Genomic DNA, 20915 nt, shown 5'->3' on the forward strand with positions numbered 1-20915 from the left:
AGGTACGAGACAATGACCATATTTACCGGAACTCTCGTACTCGCCTCGATAGGAGCTGTCTTGTTCTTATCCCTGATCGTCGTCTACATATACGGACACTGGCTGCGCAGGTGGTCGAAGTTTGCGCAGACATTAGCTGAAGCAGAAGCCGAGGCCGAAGCCGAAGTTGGTATAGAAATTAATGTAGACGCCCCCGACTTGGATCTCGGAAGTCCTAGTGGCGTCACTACCCGTATCAACGACGAAAACCCAAATCTAGACCTTCTCAGCGTTGATCGTATAGTCCACTTCCTACCTCCCGAAAGCCTGCCCGGCAGCCGAGCCGGCTCGCGCTATCCATCTGCTGCTAACACTCCAACCACAACACGCCCCTCCAGTCTAGACGTAGACCGTTTGGCGATGAGCCAGCTACATGGTCCTCATCTAAACCTGCATAGTCAGGTAAGACCAGTAAGCGCACCAGTTCGAAGTCAAAATGTGTCTCCAGTCCCCGAGGCCACAAGCAGTGACGATGTCTCTTTGACATGCAGTAATTGTAGCGGGCAGACCCTTGCGGGGACCTGCACACAGTGCACACATAAATCAACCCGTTCCCCAAATGGCGAGAACGTTTCCCCATCCACGTCTCTAAGAGAGGTCGAGAACGCGGAATTGAGCACCGTCCCGGAGGTGTCTCCCGTTGTTGCTCCCCCCTCCGAGAAGCCCGACGAAACCCCAGCAGCTGACCTGCCGAAAGAAAAGAAGCGCCGATTTTCCGGAACTTGTCGTATGATGTGATTATCGGATTTCGTTCATTATCTTACTGCGGGGTTTCTTTTCTGTTTTGACACATATTCACATAGCTCAACGGCGTTTTGGAGTTATCCGTGTATCACTATCCCCTGTTTTATCTACATTCCTTATTATGGCGGCGGCGTTTACTTGCTAGGGATTACTCTTGGATATGATCTTAGCTACATTTAACCAAAGCTCAAAAATCAAGTTGGGGAGTTGGGAAGAGTTATTTATGCTTTAAGTAAGGGTTTATGTGTTCAAGTTAAATTTAAAACGCTTATATACAATAAGAGTGTCTGTAACTATATACAGTGAAGTAAAATGTAGGTCCTAGGCTATGAGCCTAACTAACCGTGTAGGCAGCCATGTTCATCCGTAAGCAATCGTAAGTAGGTATATACAGTTCTGTAAATCGATTTCGGAAATAAAGCGAATGACTATTTGGCGTTAACTCTGAGCAGTAGAGAATGATAACAGTCTTCTAAGACGGGGCGCCAGCCCCCGAGCCGAATGACCGCCGCAAAGGTCAGAGCAAGAAAGATCTGAACCAGGTATGAACCTAGTTTAGGTTATTCTTGATGTTGTTGTACTGGCTGTTAGGGTAGCTGAGGAGGTTCTCCGTTACGTCAAGAGAGCCTGATCCTCCCTGGGCATTGTACGCAGCCGCGATCAAGCTGCCACTGTCTGTTCGGTCGCCCGAGGCTTCCCAAAACATCGAGCCACCTAGGTTCTTGTTCTGAGCGTATGCGATCTTCTTCTTGATCATGTCGACATTATCGTAGCTAATCAGCTCTTTGGCCGAGCTGTCGTAGCTATACGTGGCACCAGCTACGTCATCGTACGCTTCTTGTCCGCCAGCCCGAGGTAGTACCTTATAGTCATAAACTCCAGCTTCCCATGAGCCTTGACCGATGCCAGTGTAGGGTTTTCCGATACCATCTGTAGCGTCGAACTATTTGATAGCTAGTTAGTAATTGATTTTCAAGGAACGCTTTAATATATTCGGACGTATCTCCGCGTCCATAACTTCTTAGAAGGAAGGATAAGAAGTAAACGATTTTGGTTATTGAGACAAGGAAACAAGGAGAAAAGTGGCGTCTTGAAATACATACCGCGCGACCGTACAGAGGTAGACCAAGCACCAACTTATTACTCGGGACACCGGCGTTGATATAAGCAGAAAGGGCGGCATCAGTTGAAAAGGGTGTCGAGACGGGGTTCTGAGGGTTAGGGTACAGATTTGCCTGGTGACCAGAAGTCGAGTCCCAGGAGCCGGCGTAGTCATAAGCCATCAGGTTGAATTGGTCAAGCAACGGCGCCATATCTTTGAGGTGCAACTTCTGGTAGTTTGCGGGGCCTGCGGGAACCGCAGCAGTGAGTAGGAAATGATATCCATTGGCATACTGAGACGAGTATGAGTCAAGCTCAGATCGGATTGCCTGCAGAAGTGCAACAAAGTTGCTGGCCTCAGTATCATCGGCAGGGTATTCCCAGTCGATGTCAAGACCATCGAATCCCCAGTCCTTGATCAAAGCCACTGCCGTCTGAGCGAAGGTCTTTCTGGTTGCGTCCGTGCTAGCGGCACTTGCGAAGTTGGTGGAATAAGTCCAACCACCGATACTAAGAAGCACCTTGAGGTGTCGGTTGGCCTTCTTCAGAAGGTAGAGCTGCTTAACACAGCCATAAGCATTAGTTCCCTGGTCATTCCATGCTGGACGATCATGTTAACAAGTTTCTTCTGTGGCGAACTGCACATCCCATTAACTTACAATCGCCGTCGTAGTGCTTCTCCAAGTCAGCGTAAGTGTCTGATGCATACACAGTTCCATCAGATCTTAGATTGGCGAATGAGTAGAGGACCTGGTTGATCTGCGAAGCTGGAAGCTGCGCTGGCTGGTAGTTTCGGCCATAGATACCCCTGAAGTAGCCATGTTAGCTGACTCTATTCATGAAAAGTCTGAAATACTAACCAGTTAGTAAAGTAAACCTTGTTCTGGAACCCAGAAGCCCGCTTCTCGACAGCAGTAATTGGACTACCAAGTCCAAGAGATGCTTGGAAAAGAAGAGTGGTAAAAAGACCTTTGACGGAGAACATGATGAGAGATAGCTTTAGAGTAAGGACTGAAATAGGTATTAAGGAATGGAGTGACTAGAATAGTCAAGAGAGTGAAGAAGCTTTTCTCTTGATCGAGGTCTGACTTGGTTCTCAAAAACGTGGACAAGAAACGGACATGTCGATGTATTTATATTATCGACGAACCTAGGGAAGAGACGACTTCGGCCAGACAAGAGACAACTTCGGCACACTACCATCATAGCCGCGTGTCTTTCATGTGGTACAAAGATGTGACTATAGGCACAGAAACTATACCTACCATACCCAGGCAATGGTTTCTCGAGCTCGGAGCAAAGGCGTCACTACCAAACCAAGGAGCTCGACATGTGGTTCATGGCGACCTGTGAAGCAGGGCGGCAACGTTGCCACTGTTCACCGACCCAGACACGCTTCCAAACCGATGCATCCCGTCATATCCCCGGCTGTAGCCTCCTTTCAAGGTTGGTTCCCGGTCATGAGCGTGCTGGTAAAGCTGATGAGAGCTTCATGGAACTGGGGAGACATGTTGGAACCCGGCAGTCCTCGTGCTCGCTCTCCCTATTCCGTACGCGGAAGGTGAACGTTGGAATGTGTCTTGCATAGTAGGACTTTGACAGTCGCGGTAATGAAGGTAGCTTTTACTCAGGGGAAGCTGCTAGCTGTAGCCAATCGGAGGCTGGTAAAGTCAAGATCAGAGTGCCATCAAGAGCTCTTCGGACGAGATTAGCACAAGGGTTGATAGCTTATCACAGGGTTGTATGCGCCCATAAAGTCGTAGCTCATACCCCACTATCACTTGACCAAATTAGATCTTGGGACAATAATCATATCGGAGGTGTGTAAGCTGTTGGGAAGCTGATTTAGAGTAGAGGATCAAATGATTTAGAAGGAAATACATGGTAACGGACGTAAGGGCAATGTGGCAGGATTTCTTAGACATGCAGAGGCATACAGAGAAGGCATGTCTTAAACAAGACGGAAGAGATTGATAATACATCCGTTTGAACCCCACTGAATGTCGAGTTTGGGTTATTTGGGTTATTAGTTTCCGAAGCCACACCCACTCTCTAGTGTGCTCTCTTGTGTGGGGAGATAAGGTATTTCCAAATCGGGCTTGTCCTTCTACTACAATGCGTCCAAGAACCTGTTATCCTTGCCTCGAGAAGGTCAGGTTCACGATGAGACCTTAGGCTGACCAGCTTGGCTCGGCACACCCCGCACCCGCCATATCTCCATAGCTTTGGTTGCATTGATATAGAAACGATTATTTTTTGCAACGTTACTGGGTCTAAGAGGTCGATATTATTTTCCTGCGATGTATCCGATATCCACGACGTCGTCGTGGTAAGAGATATGAAGTGTTAACGCTAGGTGATAGCATGAGGGAACCTTATGTGATAGGGTTGTGTGGTTTGGAACTGAGGAACGGGTATCCCGCGATTGCGCATCGGTGGTCGCATTTGGAACACGATATAGTATAGTAACCATAGCGGCCGTAGCCACCGAGCGCCAGAAGTGCCGCGCATCTAGATAATCTCTTGAAGGGAAATATCGAATGTATAGTTTCTGATAACCGACCAAAAGCTTGCATGAAATCTATGAGTCGCGCGACACTCCTGTCCTTGACTCCACATAAGTATATCCTGGAGGGGTGTCAAGGTCATCGGACCGAACACCGACCCTCCTGGAGCAAGACATCCAGAAACAGTTGACGTCCAAAAGCAGTCGCCGTCCAGAAATAGTCGCCAGCTAATTCATCGACCGAGGCCCCCTACTAAACTCCCGACAGTCTACCTAGCACGTCTAACAGGTGAAAATCAGCCATGCCACGTTGTTGCATCCAACAGTACTACATAATGTCTTGACGACTTCATACCTCATATAATAACCCTTGAACTTGTGGGAAGCGTACGGAGCGTGATAGCCTGTAAGTCTGGTCCGCTACCTTTACCGAGCTCAATTTCGAGTTTACTAGTACGTTCGCGGCAGCATTAATTTCATACTGATTTTAACTGAGTAGCTGAGGAAACTTTACTGGACCGTCATTCCTTTAGGTGGCCTAGACTACCTAGTACACACCAACTTGTAGGGCCTTAAACAGATGGGGTCTAATTGACAAGGCCTAGCCCATTCTCTATTCTGGCTCGGATCAGCAATAGAATCCAGATCGCTGGGTCGTTAAAATATAATAGTCATCTGGGATCTGTGGGATCTGCAATGTAGCGGCGAAGACCCGAAGAACCTTGAGAAAATGAGGCTCTTCTTCGAAACAAGATGCATGCGTTTATGGTGCCTGGCATAATACGAGTTGTGATCAGCATTTTGTGGTAGTACTCTAGGGAAATAAAATCTGGTGAAGTAATCAAGTCAAATTAACGGATAGATTCTAGCGCTAGATCCTTTTCCAGATCGGCAATTTGAATCTCGTTGAGGCAGGTGGGTACCCCTTTTCTTTACCTGCCAGCTGCAAGTATGAAGCATGCCCTGTATGAGGTACCTAACGGAGTACCTCTAAAGTCTGTTAATTTCATATATTCTCCACCACCTAAACCTTATTTCCCCTGACGAAGCTTGTAAGACAGGGCTCTTTCGTCTTCAACTACGTTAAGTACTACCTGCTCAAACTTTAAATAATCCTCATCACACTCGGAGTCGCCTTCCTCCGATATCCATCTCACCTGCTTATATTGACAATATGAAACTGTCTGGTGGCTAGCTGCGTTCTTCTTCGTCCGCGTATCCACCATAAATGCTTTAATCACCTCTTTCGCTAAATCTTCTCATTTGTCTTTCAATATCCACTTACATCCTCAACATATGTTCGAAAAGTAAGTCCATGATAGAAGGTCATTTGTCATAACATGCGAGTGGACTCTTGGTCGGCCCTGCTGTACCATGATGCTTATCACGTCTTACGTATCAGCTCTACTTTTAAGATAATGTCTACAATTGCTTACGTGGATTTCCACGGGCGGGATTTTGTGACACATAGAGGTATTCACTAACATGCCATCAAGAAACACTTGACCTGCCAAATAGAGTCTTACAGCATCACTATATGTCGATCTTCTGCAAATTGTATTGAGCCTCGTCGAGATGATGTACGTTTTCACCAGGTTCGTAAGATGGTTACACAAGGACGAGTAAATTGGAGCCTTAAGCTATTCTGATTGGTGAACCTGTGTTCAGGCCGCCAATATCGACACTATTTAATAGCTGAAGGTGAAGTTACTTTATGCCTAACTAGGTAGTGAGAAAACAAAGTCCTGATTCCACCCAATGTAGAAGATATTTGTACAAAGAAATACTGAGGCTCGATTATGGCTTTTAGAGGGCGGGCTAAAGGATAGCGGCTCGATGGCATATGTAAGGATGCCCATATCCGAGTCTTTAGGTTGAACTCTTAGCTTACAATACTAAAAGTGGACACGGTTATTGACGACGAGACGTGTGATAAACGCGAAGGTAGACACCATTACAGTACCTAGGTACCCTGGTAGTCATTCAATTCCTCTTCGTAGACTAGGTAGTTCTTAAGACTGTAGGTCGTCGGGACCGGACTAGATTACCTATACTAGAACTTATCAGTTAGTTGCCTCATACTAATTCTAGACAATTTATATAGATTTGATAAGAAGCACGTACGAGGTTCGGGTCTCCGCCTCCTGATCAATATTCTATAACGAGCATTTTATCTATGTCGTAGCTTTTACCGGTCGAGTCGTTCTCATCGTATTTTCCGTCCTATGAATCCCCCTTATGCTTAAGGGGATCGGGCGACTATGTAGCGATGTGGGGCTTAGTAGCTGGCCCAATCGGTTCTATATTCGCAGGAAGCTTTAATCCCCTTCTTGTCTTGAGTATTCGAGATATGATCTGAAAGTTTGGATTTACATCTTCGAAGCCGTTTGGATCTTACGACCTCCGAATAGCTACGATTGTCCGTTTACAGGGACGGATTGAGGTAAAAGAGTTATGACATCGAATGAAGACATGTAAAAAAGAATTCCATAATAGAAGCTTATTGGTTTTATCTGAAGACTACGTCTAACATTGTTTTAGTGTTTGCCTACACCTCGGGTTTTGACATTAACATATCGGCTTTTGAAGTGCCCATAAAACCTGGATCCAGGGATTACTCCCAAGTAACGCTTAATGACAGGGCAAGTAACAATATCAGTAAACAAGCCATAAATGGCAACTAATATGTAGGTCACCCAGTCATCATACTCGTGTTATCCGAAAAGTTCCGTCGAAGCTATCTTAGGAACCAAAGTTTCGCTGTGTGTCGGTTCTTAAAATATGGGCAAGCCAAATCTTCGGGTGGAATTCAATAAAATATCTCATTGCTTAGCCTCATTCGTGTTTTCATCTGATTTTGAAAAGTAAACTGCGCTGTTAAGTGCTAGGTATTGGAATTATTTACCTCATAGTGAGGAAACTATCCTTAGTCTTAAGACGTAATTGCATCTAGAAGTTGCTCTTCGAGTTTATTCTAGAACAATAAGTATTTATTATGATTATATTAGGGCTAGAAAGATTAAAATATGCTGCAGTTTAAATTCTGGTTTCTATGTATAATGGGTATCCAAGGTGTTGACTATTATCTAGAAATATCATGCTACTTGTGCCTAAGACTTAATGCATTCGTTAAGTCAAGCAAGGTGTGTTAAGTAACATGTTGACAAGTAAATTCAGCGATTGACTTATATATATAAGAACTCATCAGGCAGAATGCTTGGCGAATTCGTTGAAAGAGAGTTCAGAGACAAAATCTTCCCATGTCTTCCAGGATACGTCTTCAGAAGTCCCTCCAAGGACATCATTACTCCCCGAGCTCTGACTGTGAGGCATCTGTGGCACGGACCATGGAGACATCGATGGATTTGCCATAGTAGAATTTTCAAAAGGCGGGAACAAATTTGCCTCATTGAAATCGAAATCCATAGCGAGTTGAGGATCGAGTTGGTTCATAGAAAAGTCCATCGAGTTAGGGTCTATGTCGGTCGCAATAGGGTCTGACGATCCTAAATGCGGGTTATAATCCGCTTGGTCCAGGCTAAACGAAGACTGTGGCGACCCCTGGAGATAATTCTGGTTGCGTAAAAGGACGCTGATCCTCTTCCTAGCTTGCATCATTAACCTTTCTAACGGCTTTTTAAACATCCCTCGACGGTAAGTTTCCATGTCTGTCTTGTGGTGCTCAAAGGCTCTCTCAATTATTGGCCAAGCGGTTTGAAGAGTCGCGACATCTGCGCCGACATAGCATTCGGCGATGGCGCTTGCTAGCGCATGCCACTGAATTACCACGTACCATCTGAACCCCTCTCCTTTGGGACTGGTTCTGATTAGGTGTACCTCATCCAAAGTTTTCAAGGCGTCGTTGAGAATCTCTGTAAATTTTCCACGAGGAGCGGGCTGATTGGCAACGCGGTGTAGCGGCCTCATAGCTGCAAGACGCATTGATGCTACTTGTGACTGTGCCCCGTGGAAAGTAAACCATGCATACGCGCTTGATTCTGGATTACAGAATTTCAAAAGATCCAAAATGTGTTGCTGAAAAAGTGAAGCGTGCCTTTCTCGCTCTTCCCAATTCAGTTTGTCCGCCTCCTTACCATGGAAATTCAAGAGTCGTCCGCTTAACTGTGCATGATATGTGACAAGAGCAAAAGTCATGTCAGTTAGGTCCTCTCTGCTCTGAAGTTCCCCTGGAGTGTCGGCGTCAAACTCAGAATCATTGATGTTGACGGGAAAATCCGATGATATTGCATCAGCTTCTATCAGTGGCTCAGTGGCTTCTTCAAGTGCTCCTTGAAGATCTAAAAGACACACCGTGAACCATAACCGACGTCTCATCTGCCGGTTGAAGAAAGACTCTACCCTTCCTATGTGTATAGATAAAGCTTTCGCTATCCGAACGGCCAATGCGATCATAGTCCAAACAGCGCGGCTTGAGTCCTCAGTCCGCCTAGCAGTAAGATATAATACGAAAGCCTGTAGGACAGTAATATCACTTGTCGTCAATAGTTCCGAGCTTTCGAGAGCGGCTTCACAAGCTGCTCTAAATTGTGCCATCAGCGAAAGCTTCCTCGAACTGAACAATTTTTGGCATTGCTCTTCTGTCATGCTCGCCACAGCAGAAAAGCAGACGGCCGAGCTCAGACATATCGTAGATACATGATTAGTATCGTACGCTAAATAGCGTTGGCCGTTTTGCATGAAATTGCTTAGAGAGGGCCGATGTAGAACCTTGATGATTGGGTCTACTTGGCGGAGGTAGATTTCGCATAGCTGAGCTGTCACAGCAGGGCTTTTTAGATGATCATTAATCGCCGGGAGACCACCATGACTAGAGGATCCGATGCCAATTACCCTCAAATTAGTACCAAAACTAGAATTCGGGGTTGACCAGACACTCTCCTCGTCATCCGAGGCCCGCTCGACGATATCGCGTAGGCCTTCTACCTTTATAATGTTAGTTGATATGAAAGTATCATAAAGGGATATATATTACCTCATCTGCGATCTGAGCCCAGAACTGCCAACCAACATCATTCTCGGTATCCAGACCCACTTCAGCGCTAGCCGTGGTCGCCGGTCCGGGTTCCGGCGCCGAGTCTTTCAATTCATTGATATTTGAAGCTAAAGCCTCCAGGTTTCGTATTCGGGACATTAACTCCTCGCCGGTATTGAGTGTTGCGAGTGACCGGGGGTGGGTATGGCGACCACGGGGTAAGCGCTTGCGATGAATAGGGACGCATATCACGTCCGCCTTTACGCAATTTGAGCATGGATTAGATTTGTCGCATTTAACTTTCCGCTTCCTATTACAGAATAAATTAGTATATCGACTTAGCTACCGGAAATATCTTTTAAGTCATACTTGCATAACTCGCAGCTAAGCTGTGGAATATCAGCCCCCGGTTTGCCGGGGCGGCGACCACGCCAATCAGCATTATCCACAGCTTGCGATATTGATGTCGACATTATTTAATACATCATTTCATGTTTAGTTTTCAGTTGATACTAGCTAGATATGAGGTGGTTTATAAACTCATAGCGCACGGGTCGCATTTGATATTAATAATAGGCAGCAATCGGTATAGCTCCAAGGCAGATATCCCTATTATGGACCTTTACTAACCTAAACCAGAATTCGCTACCTACAATGAACTTGACGTTGCATGATGGTAAACATCACCAAGGCAGAATTCCAGGCAGTCGTAGGGCGTAAGTGGATCAGTATCAACTGGTGATTAAAAAATGCCGGCGAGGCGTATCGGTTCGAAGAATCCTACTCTAGTAGCGGTGGGGAGGGATTGGGTAAGACTCATAAATATGAATCATCAATCAGAACTTATAGAATATAATATCAAACTGTCCTCGTAAAAATTATCCTCTTAGGTGAAGAATGTTCACACGGGCATTGCCAAGTAGGCAACTATTCCTTAAATCTAGTTAAAATGCTTGCTTGCTGTTCGTTGGTTGCTACTCTGATCTAAGTCCCTATTGGAGGAGAGTTTATTACTTTATTTGTAAGGAAAGGGAATATTATTTTACGCCTGTATGTATAACTGTGGCTCAGCAAAGGGCAATACCGACGGTTACTTCTCATTGATTACTCGGCATCTAATCAGTAACATCTTCATTTAATCGATACGGTTAAAATTGTATAGAATAGAATAATTTGCCACAAAAATGTGATAATTTATAATATTATAATATATTTAATCCACATTTTGTAGCTTCTTGGAATGGAAATAAGCCTGAAGGTCCGAACCAGTCTCAGTACCCTAAAACTAGAACTCAGAATATCTCAGACTTTCATGAGAGTATCTCATATCCACGATGTTTTATAAAGTCTACCTACCTCCTAAGTAAATATCAAATATTGATTCTCTGTGCGGTTTTGTGGTCACGTAAACTAGCCCTTAACACTACACATAAGTAGAAAGTCGTGAACTTTAAGTATCCCCCCATAGTTCATCTCGAGGCACAATGTTAGGATGGATAAATGGTGTTCCCAAGGCCAGTGTTGTGGGATAACCTGCGAATACTTCTATATCCCTATATATATCTAGGTAGGTACCTAGTAACTACAGCTAAAGAAAACGTGTTAAGCGGAAATATTGCCGATAACTCGAAATAGCGCTTGTATAAATGCCTATTTAGACTTCCATTCTTAGTTTCACAACTGCGTACTGCTGGAGTACGAAGGCTAGACCTCCTGGCTAGGTAGATAAGAGACTCAATGCTAGGTATCTTAGTAGGAACGAAAGCATCTACATACAAAACTGAATCTTCATAATAAGAAGATCTAAAAACATCATTACGCCATCTTAAGCAGTAAAAAGGGTTATATGAGAGTTATAGGTGTGTCTTGATCGATCAACTGAGATTTCTCATGAGTGGAAGGAGAGGCTGGACTTATATACATAGGTAGGTACCTTTTTTCCCAACATGTCTCATACCGCTCCTTATAGTAGACCTTATTCGTTTGTTGCCATGCTCTCATTGGAAATATCAGCTTAGTCGAAAATTGCAGCAGGACATAGATAAGGCTTTAGGACAATATTAATCTTAGTACCTATCCTCCACTTAAGAGTACCCATAGGAATCAGCAGACAAATCATACAACTACAGTCGCAGCATCTTCCCAATTACATCCATTTCATTTAGAACAACGGTAGTCTTACTTGATATATAATGTAACAAAGAAATAAGGCTGCATTGAATTGACCATTAGGAGTATAGTCATGGGTTATATCATTGGTTACGGTTCAGCCGTACCGCTACTCAAGATAGTGGGTCCCCGTACCAATGTTGAAGTTTTATCCGTTTTGGGAAGTCAAAGGCGGTCCATAAAGCTTACCCCTATTGATTTTGGTAAGCTTCTTAGTTATTTACAGGTCCCGCGATGGTCATAACCCACTATTTCCAGATTCTAATAACGTTTATCGTTTTACTATAGGTCCCCTGCTACCTGTGTAACTTCATGATCCTGAAAGGGTAGAATTGAGCGGGAGGTAGTTAGCTACGTCGACAACCCATCATATGCAATATAAGTTCCCTTAATAGAACTGGAATTTGTATATAATAGTGTAGTCTTTCCCTCGCTATGAGACTTGAACCAGACACTCTCACATCAATACCTTCACCACATCAACGACAAGATACTACAACCATACTCCAGCATCGCGAAGCCACGGAAGCCTTGAACCTTAATACTTTTCAAATCAAACTTGAAATATTGCAATAAATTTACTTCATTCCAAAATGGTTGCATATGTCACCGTCTTATTCGCCATCTTAGGTGTATCTACCGCAGCGCAGATCACAGTGAGTAATAATATGAGATACTCAAGACGCTCGATAGATACCGTATGTTCGACTTTAGAGCTGACTTAGCCATTCCCTCAGGGATCTTGCCCTTCAGGTCAGACATTGATTTCCAATAACAAGTGCTGCCCTGGCTATTCCATAGTCAGCGGCGAAAACCACACAGATTGCTGCATCACGGATCAGGGCAACAATGGCAATTGTCAGGGCGTCGGGCTTTGCGGAAATGCCATCGGCACCTGCAAAACTAAAATATCCGTAGATGACCCCGTACGTAAAATTAAGCCCAAACCATATATCTCATTCTCCTATTTCTTATCTAAGGGAATATTTACTAACTTCTGGTACACAGGACTACGACCAGAAGGTACAGGATGCGCTCTCCGGTACGGCTTCTCAATCTAGTTCGTCACCATCCTCATCGGCTGACACCACCCCCACGGCCTCTTCCACTCCTAGCTCCACTGGATCTGACTCGACTTCAGGTTCCTCTACTTCTTCTTCAACCTCTGGAGGTACTACTATGGAGGGTAATAAGGCAATGCTCGCAATGGTGGCCGCTCTAGCCGCCATCCCCGCTGTCTTTGACCAGCTTTAAGGTCGCTAGGGGCTGACACTGATGGGGATTAAATTAGTGACGTGTGCGTACGATTTTGTTCATCTGGCTAGTCACCTAAACTAGCTTTAATTAGTTTTGTTTACTTTCTATTTTTTAGATATTTGGAGAAATCTTACCCGGATGATTTCCTACATTCGGGTATCCATTCGCTTTTTCTGTCCATTAGATGTATACTACTTTATAAATAGATATATTTATCATTAAGCCACGTAGAGAAACTTATCGAATTATGAACTTAGTACTCCTAGGACCTAGTATCCGTGCAGCAACAAATTTTACTAGGTAGCTATTCCTCTATATAGAGTGTAAATACAAACCACTTAGACCAAGGCTCTTAGCTACTTATATACGGTACTGAAATAATAATGGATAGGATAATTTGATGTTGTATTGTAGAGGTTTTTGGGACCCCACTTCAGGTACTTGGTCAAATCTTATATATATATGCCCTTGGGCCATTGTACCCTCCAACAGTACCTAAAGATATATAGAATTAAGGTTAAGTTAGAGTTTTGCGATGAACTTTAGGTTATGAAACAACGACTACGTAACCCAAAGATGCTCGAGTGATCGAGCATCTTGAGTTTATTAGGCCATAGCCCTAATGCTCCTTTCAAACCTTGCTGGACCATACTAGGAAAAGACCACCTATATAAAACAGGAGATCCATCCCCACGAGCATTTACTACCATACCTTACATTCTATCATCATTGACGACAAACATATAGTTAAACCTTACAGACTCATACTATACCCATAAGAAAATATACCCGATAAAAAGAAGATGTAACACTGTTCACAAGGACACCCATAAGAGCGCCACACGACGAAACATCACACATTGTCCTACCAGCGACTTGTACTCTGCCGTCCGTCTTTCGATACATTGAGATTTGCGAGACTTGGCTCAACCAAAATTCTTTTACAGCAGGTTACGACTATACAAAATCAGTGAATACTTCCACTATGGCTTCAACAAGCAAGGGAAAACGGAGCAGATGGGGACCCGAGACTACCGCAATTGGGACCACCTCAACTAACTACCATCCACCACAGGACTACATCCGAGGCAGCTTCCGACGGAGACACCCCACAGAGAAGGTGTACATACCCGTAATGGAATTCCCGGAAGTGAATTTCATCAGACAGCTCCTGGGGCCACACAGGCGTAATCTTGCCGAGATGAGCGCCAAATCTCATGCCTTTATAGTCATTCGCGGGAAAGGTTTCATGATAGAAGGCAAAGGCCGCGGCGGCCCTTGTGGGCCCGGACGAGTCGATACCAATGCTTATGAGGAACCTCTACATTGTTTTATCACAGCGGAAACACAGGAACACGTCGATACGGCAAAACAGCTTGTTCAAGCAGTCATCAAGAATGCCATTGCTACACCGGAACACGAAAATAACAGAAAACACCAGCAACTCCGAGATCTCACTTTGGGGAACGGGACTTTTCGCGACGACGAAGGCACAGGGAAGGCCACTAACATGACCCACATCATGCCGACATCAGGTGTTGTGTGCCATAAATGCGGCAGACTCGGTCATATTACCCGCGATTGCCACAATACGAAGAATAAAGCCTCCCAGAAGACACCGCCGAGGCGGAAGTCGAATACTAAGTTGGAAGCAAAGGATTCTCTAGAACTTACCGAGATGGAACGCGACGCACGAGCCAAATAGAAACTCTCCGGACATTGAACGAGATACCTATGATTCGAGAACGGAGCGCTGCTATTTTATACACTCTTTATATTAAGGTTGAATAATGCGACTTACTACAAACACACTTACAAATTAGCGACAGAACCAAAAATAAATTCAGAACTTGCTGGAGATCATTCTGTTTTCTGTGGTATGATATAACCCTCCTCACGGTCTACTATCCGTGATTTCCCTATTTGACTTGGAACCCCCTTTGGTCACCATTTATAACTCGGCACCAATATGCGCCACAAATTCCAAAAGAATCTTGTGAAGAGATATCTCTATTTTATGTAAGTTCATATGAAGGGAGATGAAACGAGATAATCAAAAGAGTTGCTGAAGGGAAGTATATTTCTGAATGATTTACAAAAGATGCCCATCGCAGATTCATTAGCTTTGTGCTTCCTCTGTTTGAACGACGTCTGTTTGCGGGGGAGGGATACTCATGGCAAAACGGCTTCGACCGACCATAGCCTCTGCTGAATTGAGTACGAAACGTTCCATTGCTTGTCTATCTGTAGGATATCTCCCGCTCCCTTTGTATGATAATATTTCAATTATGTTGTCAAGTAAGTACTCTTTCTCATTTTCTCCCGCCCCTTCATATGACAAATACATTTGGGGAATGAATGCGATGGAGGCCATCATCCCCAAGCCCTTGATGAATGGGATACATATCCACATTTTTCTGCAGAGATCTCTGTGTTCTTCTTCTAGGGCTGGGTCTGGCTGCTCTAGCATAATTGTCAAGTGGTGTAGAAGTCGACTAAAAATCGTTCGCATCATGACATATGATATATAAAATGACATTATATGCAAGCTGCCAAAATGGAGCTTCAAACCAATCGGAGACTTGGGATCTGTTTGTTCAAGTATTTGGCCCGCGCTATAGATCCTTAGCAGGATTGGCTCGCCGATACATGTGATATCCGCAGCGAGACCCGCAACTTTGTCATGAAGAGCCAATGCTTGTATTTGTTGCAAATTCACATCTGGGTTACTGGCAACACGTCGAAATTCGTGGACGAGGTCGGGCCAGTATCCATAGAAGTAACCTACGCTATAGCAATCAGCCTGTTCACTTGAGACAGAGTGCTTTATAGCTAGGAACGATTGCTCGATTGCCTCCTTCCATGGAGAGCTTAAGTAGAAGTTTTCGCCCCCCGCGACAAGCCAATGTGATACCTAAATGGGTCAAGTTAGTGAAGCTTACTTCTTTCGTTAAGGATAATTAAAAGCATAAAGGGGGATGATGCTTACCAGGGCTGCGTGGTTTTCTAATGCTAAATGAACGTCTAAGCTGTCTCGAGGATTCGGTGGACCTCGCTTGATCATCAGAGTTTGAATTCCTTCCCAGTGGTGTGATCGATAATGAGGGCGTTGCGTATCGAATATAAGCTCTAGCCGTTCTAAAATTGTCGCAGCAGCTAGCGTTTCGCTGCTGAGTTGTTGATGAGGGTCGTTGATGGCACGCTGAAGAGTCCTCAGTGCTTTTACATAAAGGTTCGAATCAAGGAGTTGAGTTGTCATCAAACCTCGTCGTGAGTTGATCCAAGTCGAGGACATTAAAGCAACGCAGTCTCTCAATGCGGCACTTTCGCCTAATCTAACCGGCAGGTGTTTAATATACCCACAAGAAGCTAGTATATCCCACGGGGCGTTTTCGTGGGAGAGATATCCAACCAGACGAGCAGCTACACGCTCCGCCACAGTTGTGAGGGTTTTCCGTGGCCCATCGGGAGCAAAGCGGAAATGCCCAAACGAAGCTCCACCTGGTAATCCTCGTTGGCGGATGCTCTCTAGGTTACCAACTGGTCTCCTATGAGTCGTGAGCTGGCTTGCAACCTCACCCGGTCTAGCTTCGTCAGTGGCTGAGGAGTGGGAGCTGGTATGGATAAACTTGGTCAGATTAGAAGGGCCAGAACAGGCAATCCCGGCACGTAGGCATGGAGTACATGTCGGCCAGTTCTCATCGCACTAATCAAAATGGACAAATATAATTAGTCTAACTGGCTCTTTCTTCCATAGAAGTATATTTTCACCTTAATTTTGATGCGTTTACAGCGCTGGCACCGTTTAGATCTAGGTACGCCTACCATCTTTGAAGCGTGTCGATCGGTGTTGAAAAAGTTTACTAAAAGGGACACAAATTGCGGTCTATGGAATTTTGGCTAGCATTTCGCACCTATATAGAGGGACTGAGTTGGAATCACGTTCAATGGATAAGAGAAACATCGCACCAACATACTTGATTTGGTAAATGCAATGCCCATTTCCGTTAAAAGATCTCCGATTTTTATTTTGGTAGGCTTCAGCTTTTCAGCTAACATTTATGTAAGCCCATGTCAGATATAAGTTTATCATTGGCGAATGGTCTTGATAAACGATTTGAAATACCTGACGTTCTGCAAGGTCAGATTATAAGACTCGGAAGTATTAAGTATTAGGTATCTATCTGGGGTAAAAATAATAAAAATTAAAGCGGCTAATGTCTACCTATTCATCACTGGAGGTGCATTAGGTAGCTTTCTAAAGCCGATTTCCAATTATTTAAGCAGATATTTAGATACCTCGCATTCCCGTTGGTGCTTCTATAAAAGCATAAGTGTATAGGCCGTGTTATAAAAATGCTACTCTTATACGTGTCTACTCCATTAGTTATTGCGAAGTTCGCATATACTCAGCTATGGTAGTCAGCATGACATTGCTAGCCTAAAATCGTATATATGTTGCGATTGGTAGTTAGCTACGAGATATAAGACGTATCCTTATTAATTTTTCTGGGCTCCATTGTGGCTGTGTGAATAGAAGCTGGCTCAGCGCAATATTTATTGGAATCCTTCACCGTATCTGTGGTTAACCGGGGGCTAGGAAGAAGAAAAATGAGTGTCGCATTAATACAAATAGAAAATAATGCTAGTTATTCTTTAAAATATCAGATTGCAACGAGATAATATAAAATATGAAGGTATTGTGTTGTGTAACAATGACTTGGATTTTTCCATACGTCGAGTGCCTGGTACTTAGGTACGGTTGGAGACTGGAGTTAAGAAATAGGGGTCATGACAATATACCTAAGTGCCACCGTCACTACCTAAATACGCGATTTTGCAAGAACACCTTTTATCTCATATGTGTTGTGATACTACACGCATGTATGTAGATGTAACTACCTCATATAGGTAGGACAATGATTCAGACATGCCTAGGTACAGTATGCATCAGGTATACAACATTAGATGAATATTACTTGAGGTATATTAAAGCCCAGCTAATAGTAATTTTCACTCGGTACCTGATTACGGCGTATTTTTATGGCTGGTAGTTACGACACTATACCTCAATTGCCGAAACCAATAAATTATATTGCTAGATACTGGCAGCCTACTTGCTTGGTATGTACATAGGCGGTATTTATTCAGATAATACCACCAGGCAGCCAATTAAGGTTGACAACCTGACCCAGGTAATTTAGGCATCTATCATATTATGCTTAAATTGTATTGGCTCTATATACGTCACATATTTCCTATTTGTCAAATAAGATAAATATACTGATAGATAACTCCATTGATTAGATCTTATCAGCCTTTACGCGGGATTCGGCACGGGCCTTGGTGAATTAATTATGTCAATGTCACTTCAGCTAAGTCTAAAACGGTAGCAGTTGCCTTGTTCGCTAAGGACCTTGCAAAGCCTCTCCACTACGTAATGCGAAATGCGGCGCAGCCGTCTTTTTATTACAGCGTTTATTCTAGTGTTTATACCCAGCTGCTAAGTACGCAACTCCCTCTTTAATCCTGTCTGCCTGTCCAACTCCAACTCCAACTCCACCTTTCAACTCCTTTAATTCCAGGTAACAAAACTCTACGCCTGCATGTAGAACCCAACCGCACAGCATATTCACGCCATTTCTTTTTAGTGCTTTGTTTGCTTCCTGTCGACAGCGTAATTTCAATTAACTGCACATGCATAAAGAGTGCAAATAATTGATATAATTGTTCTAGTTGTCCCAGCAATTTTACGCGTATTTACAGATTTTACCAAATAGAGCTTAGTCCCCGACCGCGTTCGTCCCGCTTCGACCTTAAATCGTTCGTCCAACTTCGTTACTCCTATATTCCGTCCTTCATTTCTATAGCCCGTGGTATTCCAAGCTAGCCGGGTCATATACGAGAAAGAGAGGACCTTTTCCGTTCTGTCGGTAAGGCTAGCAACCACGGACCGCTTCATGGGTACGGAGTAATATGCTTTTTGGTACCCGATAGTACTTCCCCGCTAGATCGATACATAGATGATCTTCGGTTTGTCGCCTTCCTGGAATTTGTTATACTTCGGCATATCTGGCGGGTGTCACGACTCACCAGTCAAGCTGGCATAAAGACAATAGCCTTTGTTGTGCTACGCGCACTCGGCCTGACTTAGAGTCGGCCTATATATCGTCGTCTATTCGCGTTGATGCGCTATTCCATCAATGCCTAGCTCTACATCATCAGAGAAACGAATCGGCCTCCTAGATGACGATGAGGCTCAAGCCTCGTCGTCTGCCTCTTCATCTCTTCTCGGAAATGATGCGCGAAAGGATGTAGAGGCCTCATCAGAGGAGCCAGTTAGGTCTGATCAGAAATGGGATAAACGGCTCTTCTCGTGGTGTCTGGCTCGGCCGAGAGGTCTTCGACGGAAGTTACGGAGAGGCCCTGCGAGCTTAGCTGTCGCATTTCTTAAATACATCGTTATAATTATATGTATACTTTTAATAGGGACGCCTATCATCGCTCCGTCCTATACGCGACTCCCTCAGCACTACCGAGACCTGGAAACTCGATGCCAAGGACCTATTCGAGAAGCGGGCTGTGCTAATATCAATAATGAGAAGATATTTATCGCCGTCTCTTTATATGATAAGGAGGGTCATCTGGCTAATGGTTTCTGGGGAGAGAGTCTGTTGGAGTTAATACATCTGCTCGGTGACAATAATGTCTTTCTGAGCATTTACGAGAATGATAGCGGTCCGGAAGGTGCGGCGGCACTTGAAAGCCTAAGACGGCAGCTGAGGTGTAAGAATTACATCGTCAACGACCCTCACGTGCCTCTGTCGGACTTCCCGACCGTCACACTACCTGATGAAACCAAGCGAGTGAAACGTCTAGCTTATTTGTCTGAAATGCGGAATCGGGCCTTACGACCACTTGACCGATTCGATCCAAGCGTCGGGACAATTCAATACGACAAGATTCTTTTCCTGAACGATGTTTTATTTCACGCGATGGAAGCGGCGCATCTCCTTTTCAGTACTAATATCGACTCTGATGGACGATCACATTACTTATCAGCATGTGCCGTTGACTTTTGGACTCCATTAAAATTTTATGACCTCTATGTCACTCGTGATTATGAAGGTTATTCTGCCGGATTGCCCTTCTTTCCAGTATTCCTCAATGCTGGTGAAGGTGTATCGAGGACTGCCATACTGAATCAAGAGGATGCCGTTCCTGTCCAGGCTTGTTGGAGCGGAATGGTAGCGATGCAGGCGAAATATGTACAGAATATGAATGAGACGTTGCCGAATTCTCACTTTCAGGATATTAGCAGCTATGTTATTGACCCCGCGAAGCCACATAACGTTACAGCACCAGTTCGGTTCCGTTACGAGCCTGAGCTCTTCTTCGACGCCTGTGAGTGCTGTCTGTTCCATGCCGACGTGGCCCAGGTAGCAAGGAAAGCCGGAGAGAAAGAGTTGGGCATATATATGAATCCTTACGTTCGAGTTGCATATACGGAGAACACTCTTTCCTGGCTGCCTTTGGTTCGAAGATTCGAACGGTTATTCAGCATTCCACACGCCTTATCATCGCATATTTTGTCTCTACCAACACGTAACCCGCATCGTACAGTCCAAGAAGGTGATATATTCACTGAAGAAATCTGGGTTGGGGAGGGAAACACTGGTCATTGGCAATTGGTACAGCGGGAGGGGCGCAATGGGATGTTTTGTGGAGTGAGAGAAATGCAAGCTATAAAGCTGGGTAAGTTTCTACGGGAAACTCTACTATTTTTATACTAACATTAAGCTTAGATGAGCGTGATGAAGATAAGAACTGGGAGAATATCAAGATCCCTGCTGGCCAGGTAATGCATTTCCCCACATAGCACGGAGAGGTGCAACGGTCAGGTGAGAAGTGGGACCCAATGGTGAGTTGGAGAATAAGAGAAGAGGCCGAGAAAGCTCGCAAGAAGCAGCAACTCGAATCCTCTTAAATCTTCCAGCACACTGGCAAATCATTGGAAGTTGCTCTTGGTGAGAGCAAAGGCACTTTCTTTGGAGTCCCACCAGCTACTGTTGCACCGCAGAGTGTATCAAAATAAATCGGATCAGA

At 44.5% G+C, this 20915-nt stretch overlaps 3 protein-coding genes across 3 annotated transcripts; 2 read left to right on the forward strand and 1 right to left on the reverse strand.

Annotated features, from left to right (window-relative positions):
- Positions 1–1333: 1333 nt before the first annotated feature.
- GL218_08412 (Chitinase 1) lies at positions 1334–2869 on the reverse strand (the record flags this gene model as incomplete). Its single annotated transcript, XM_033585214.1, has 4 exons — positions 1334–1726; positions 1887–2485; positions 2544–2692; positions 2745–2869. The coding sequence occupies 4 exons, from the start codon at positions 2867–2869 to the stop codon at positions 1334–1336; spliced, it is 1266 nt and encodes a 421-aa protein (XP_033440806.1).
- A 10925-nt stretch (positions 2870–13794) lies between these two features.
- On the forward strand, positions 13795–14514 carry GL218_08413 (Branchpoint-bridging protein; the record flags this gene model as incomplete). Its single annotated transcript, XM_033585215.1, has 1 exon — positions 13795–14514. The coding sequence occupies one exon, from the start codon at positions 13795–13797 to the stop codon at positions 14512–14514; it is 720 nt and encodes a 239-aa protein (XP_033440805.1).
- A 4498-nt stretch (positions 14515–19012) lies between these two features.
- Positions 19013–20688, forward strand: GL218_08414 (uncharacterized protein; the record flags this gene model as incomplete). Its single annotated transcript, XM_033585216.1, has 2 exons — positions 19013–20564; positions 20615–20688. 2 exons carry the CDS (start codon positions 19013–19015, stop codon positions 20686–20688), a joined length of 1626 nt encoding a protein of 541 aa, XP_033440804.1.
- Positions 20689–20915: the final 227 nt, after the last annotated feature.

The sequence above is a fragment of the Daldinia childiae genome (assembly GCF_008694065.1).
Source record: "Daldinia childiae strain JS-1345 chromosome Unknown Scaffold12, whole genome shotgun sequence".
In the NCBI taxonomy this organism is placed as follows: domain Eukaryota; kingdom Fungi; phylum Ascomycota; class Sordariomycetes; order Xylariales; family Hypoxylaceae; genus Daldinia; species Daldinia childiae.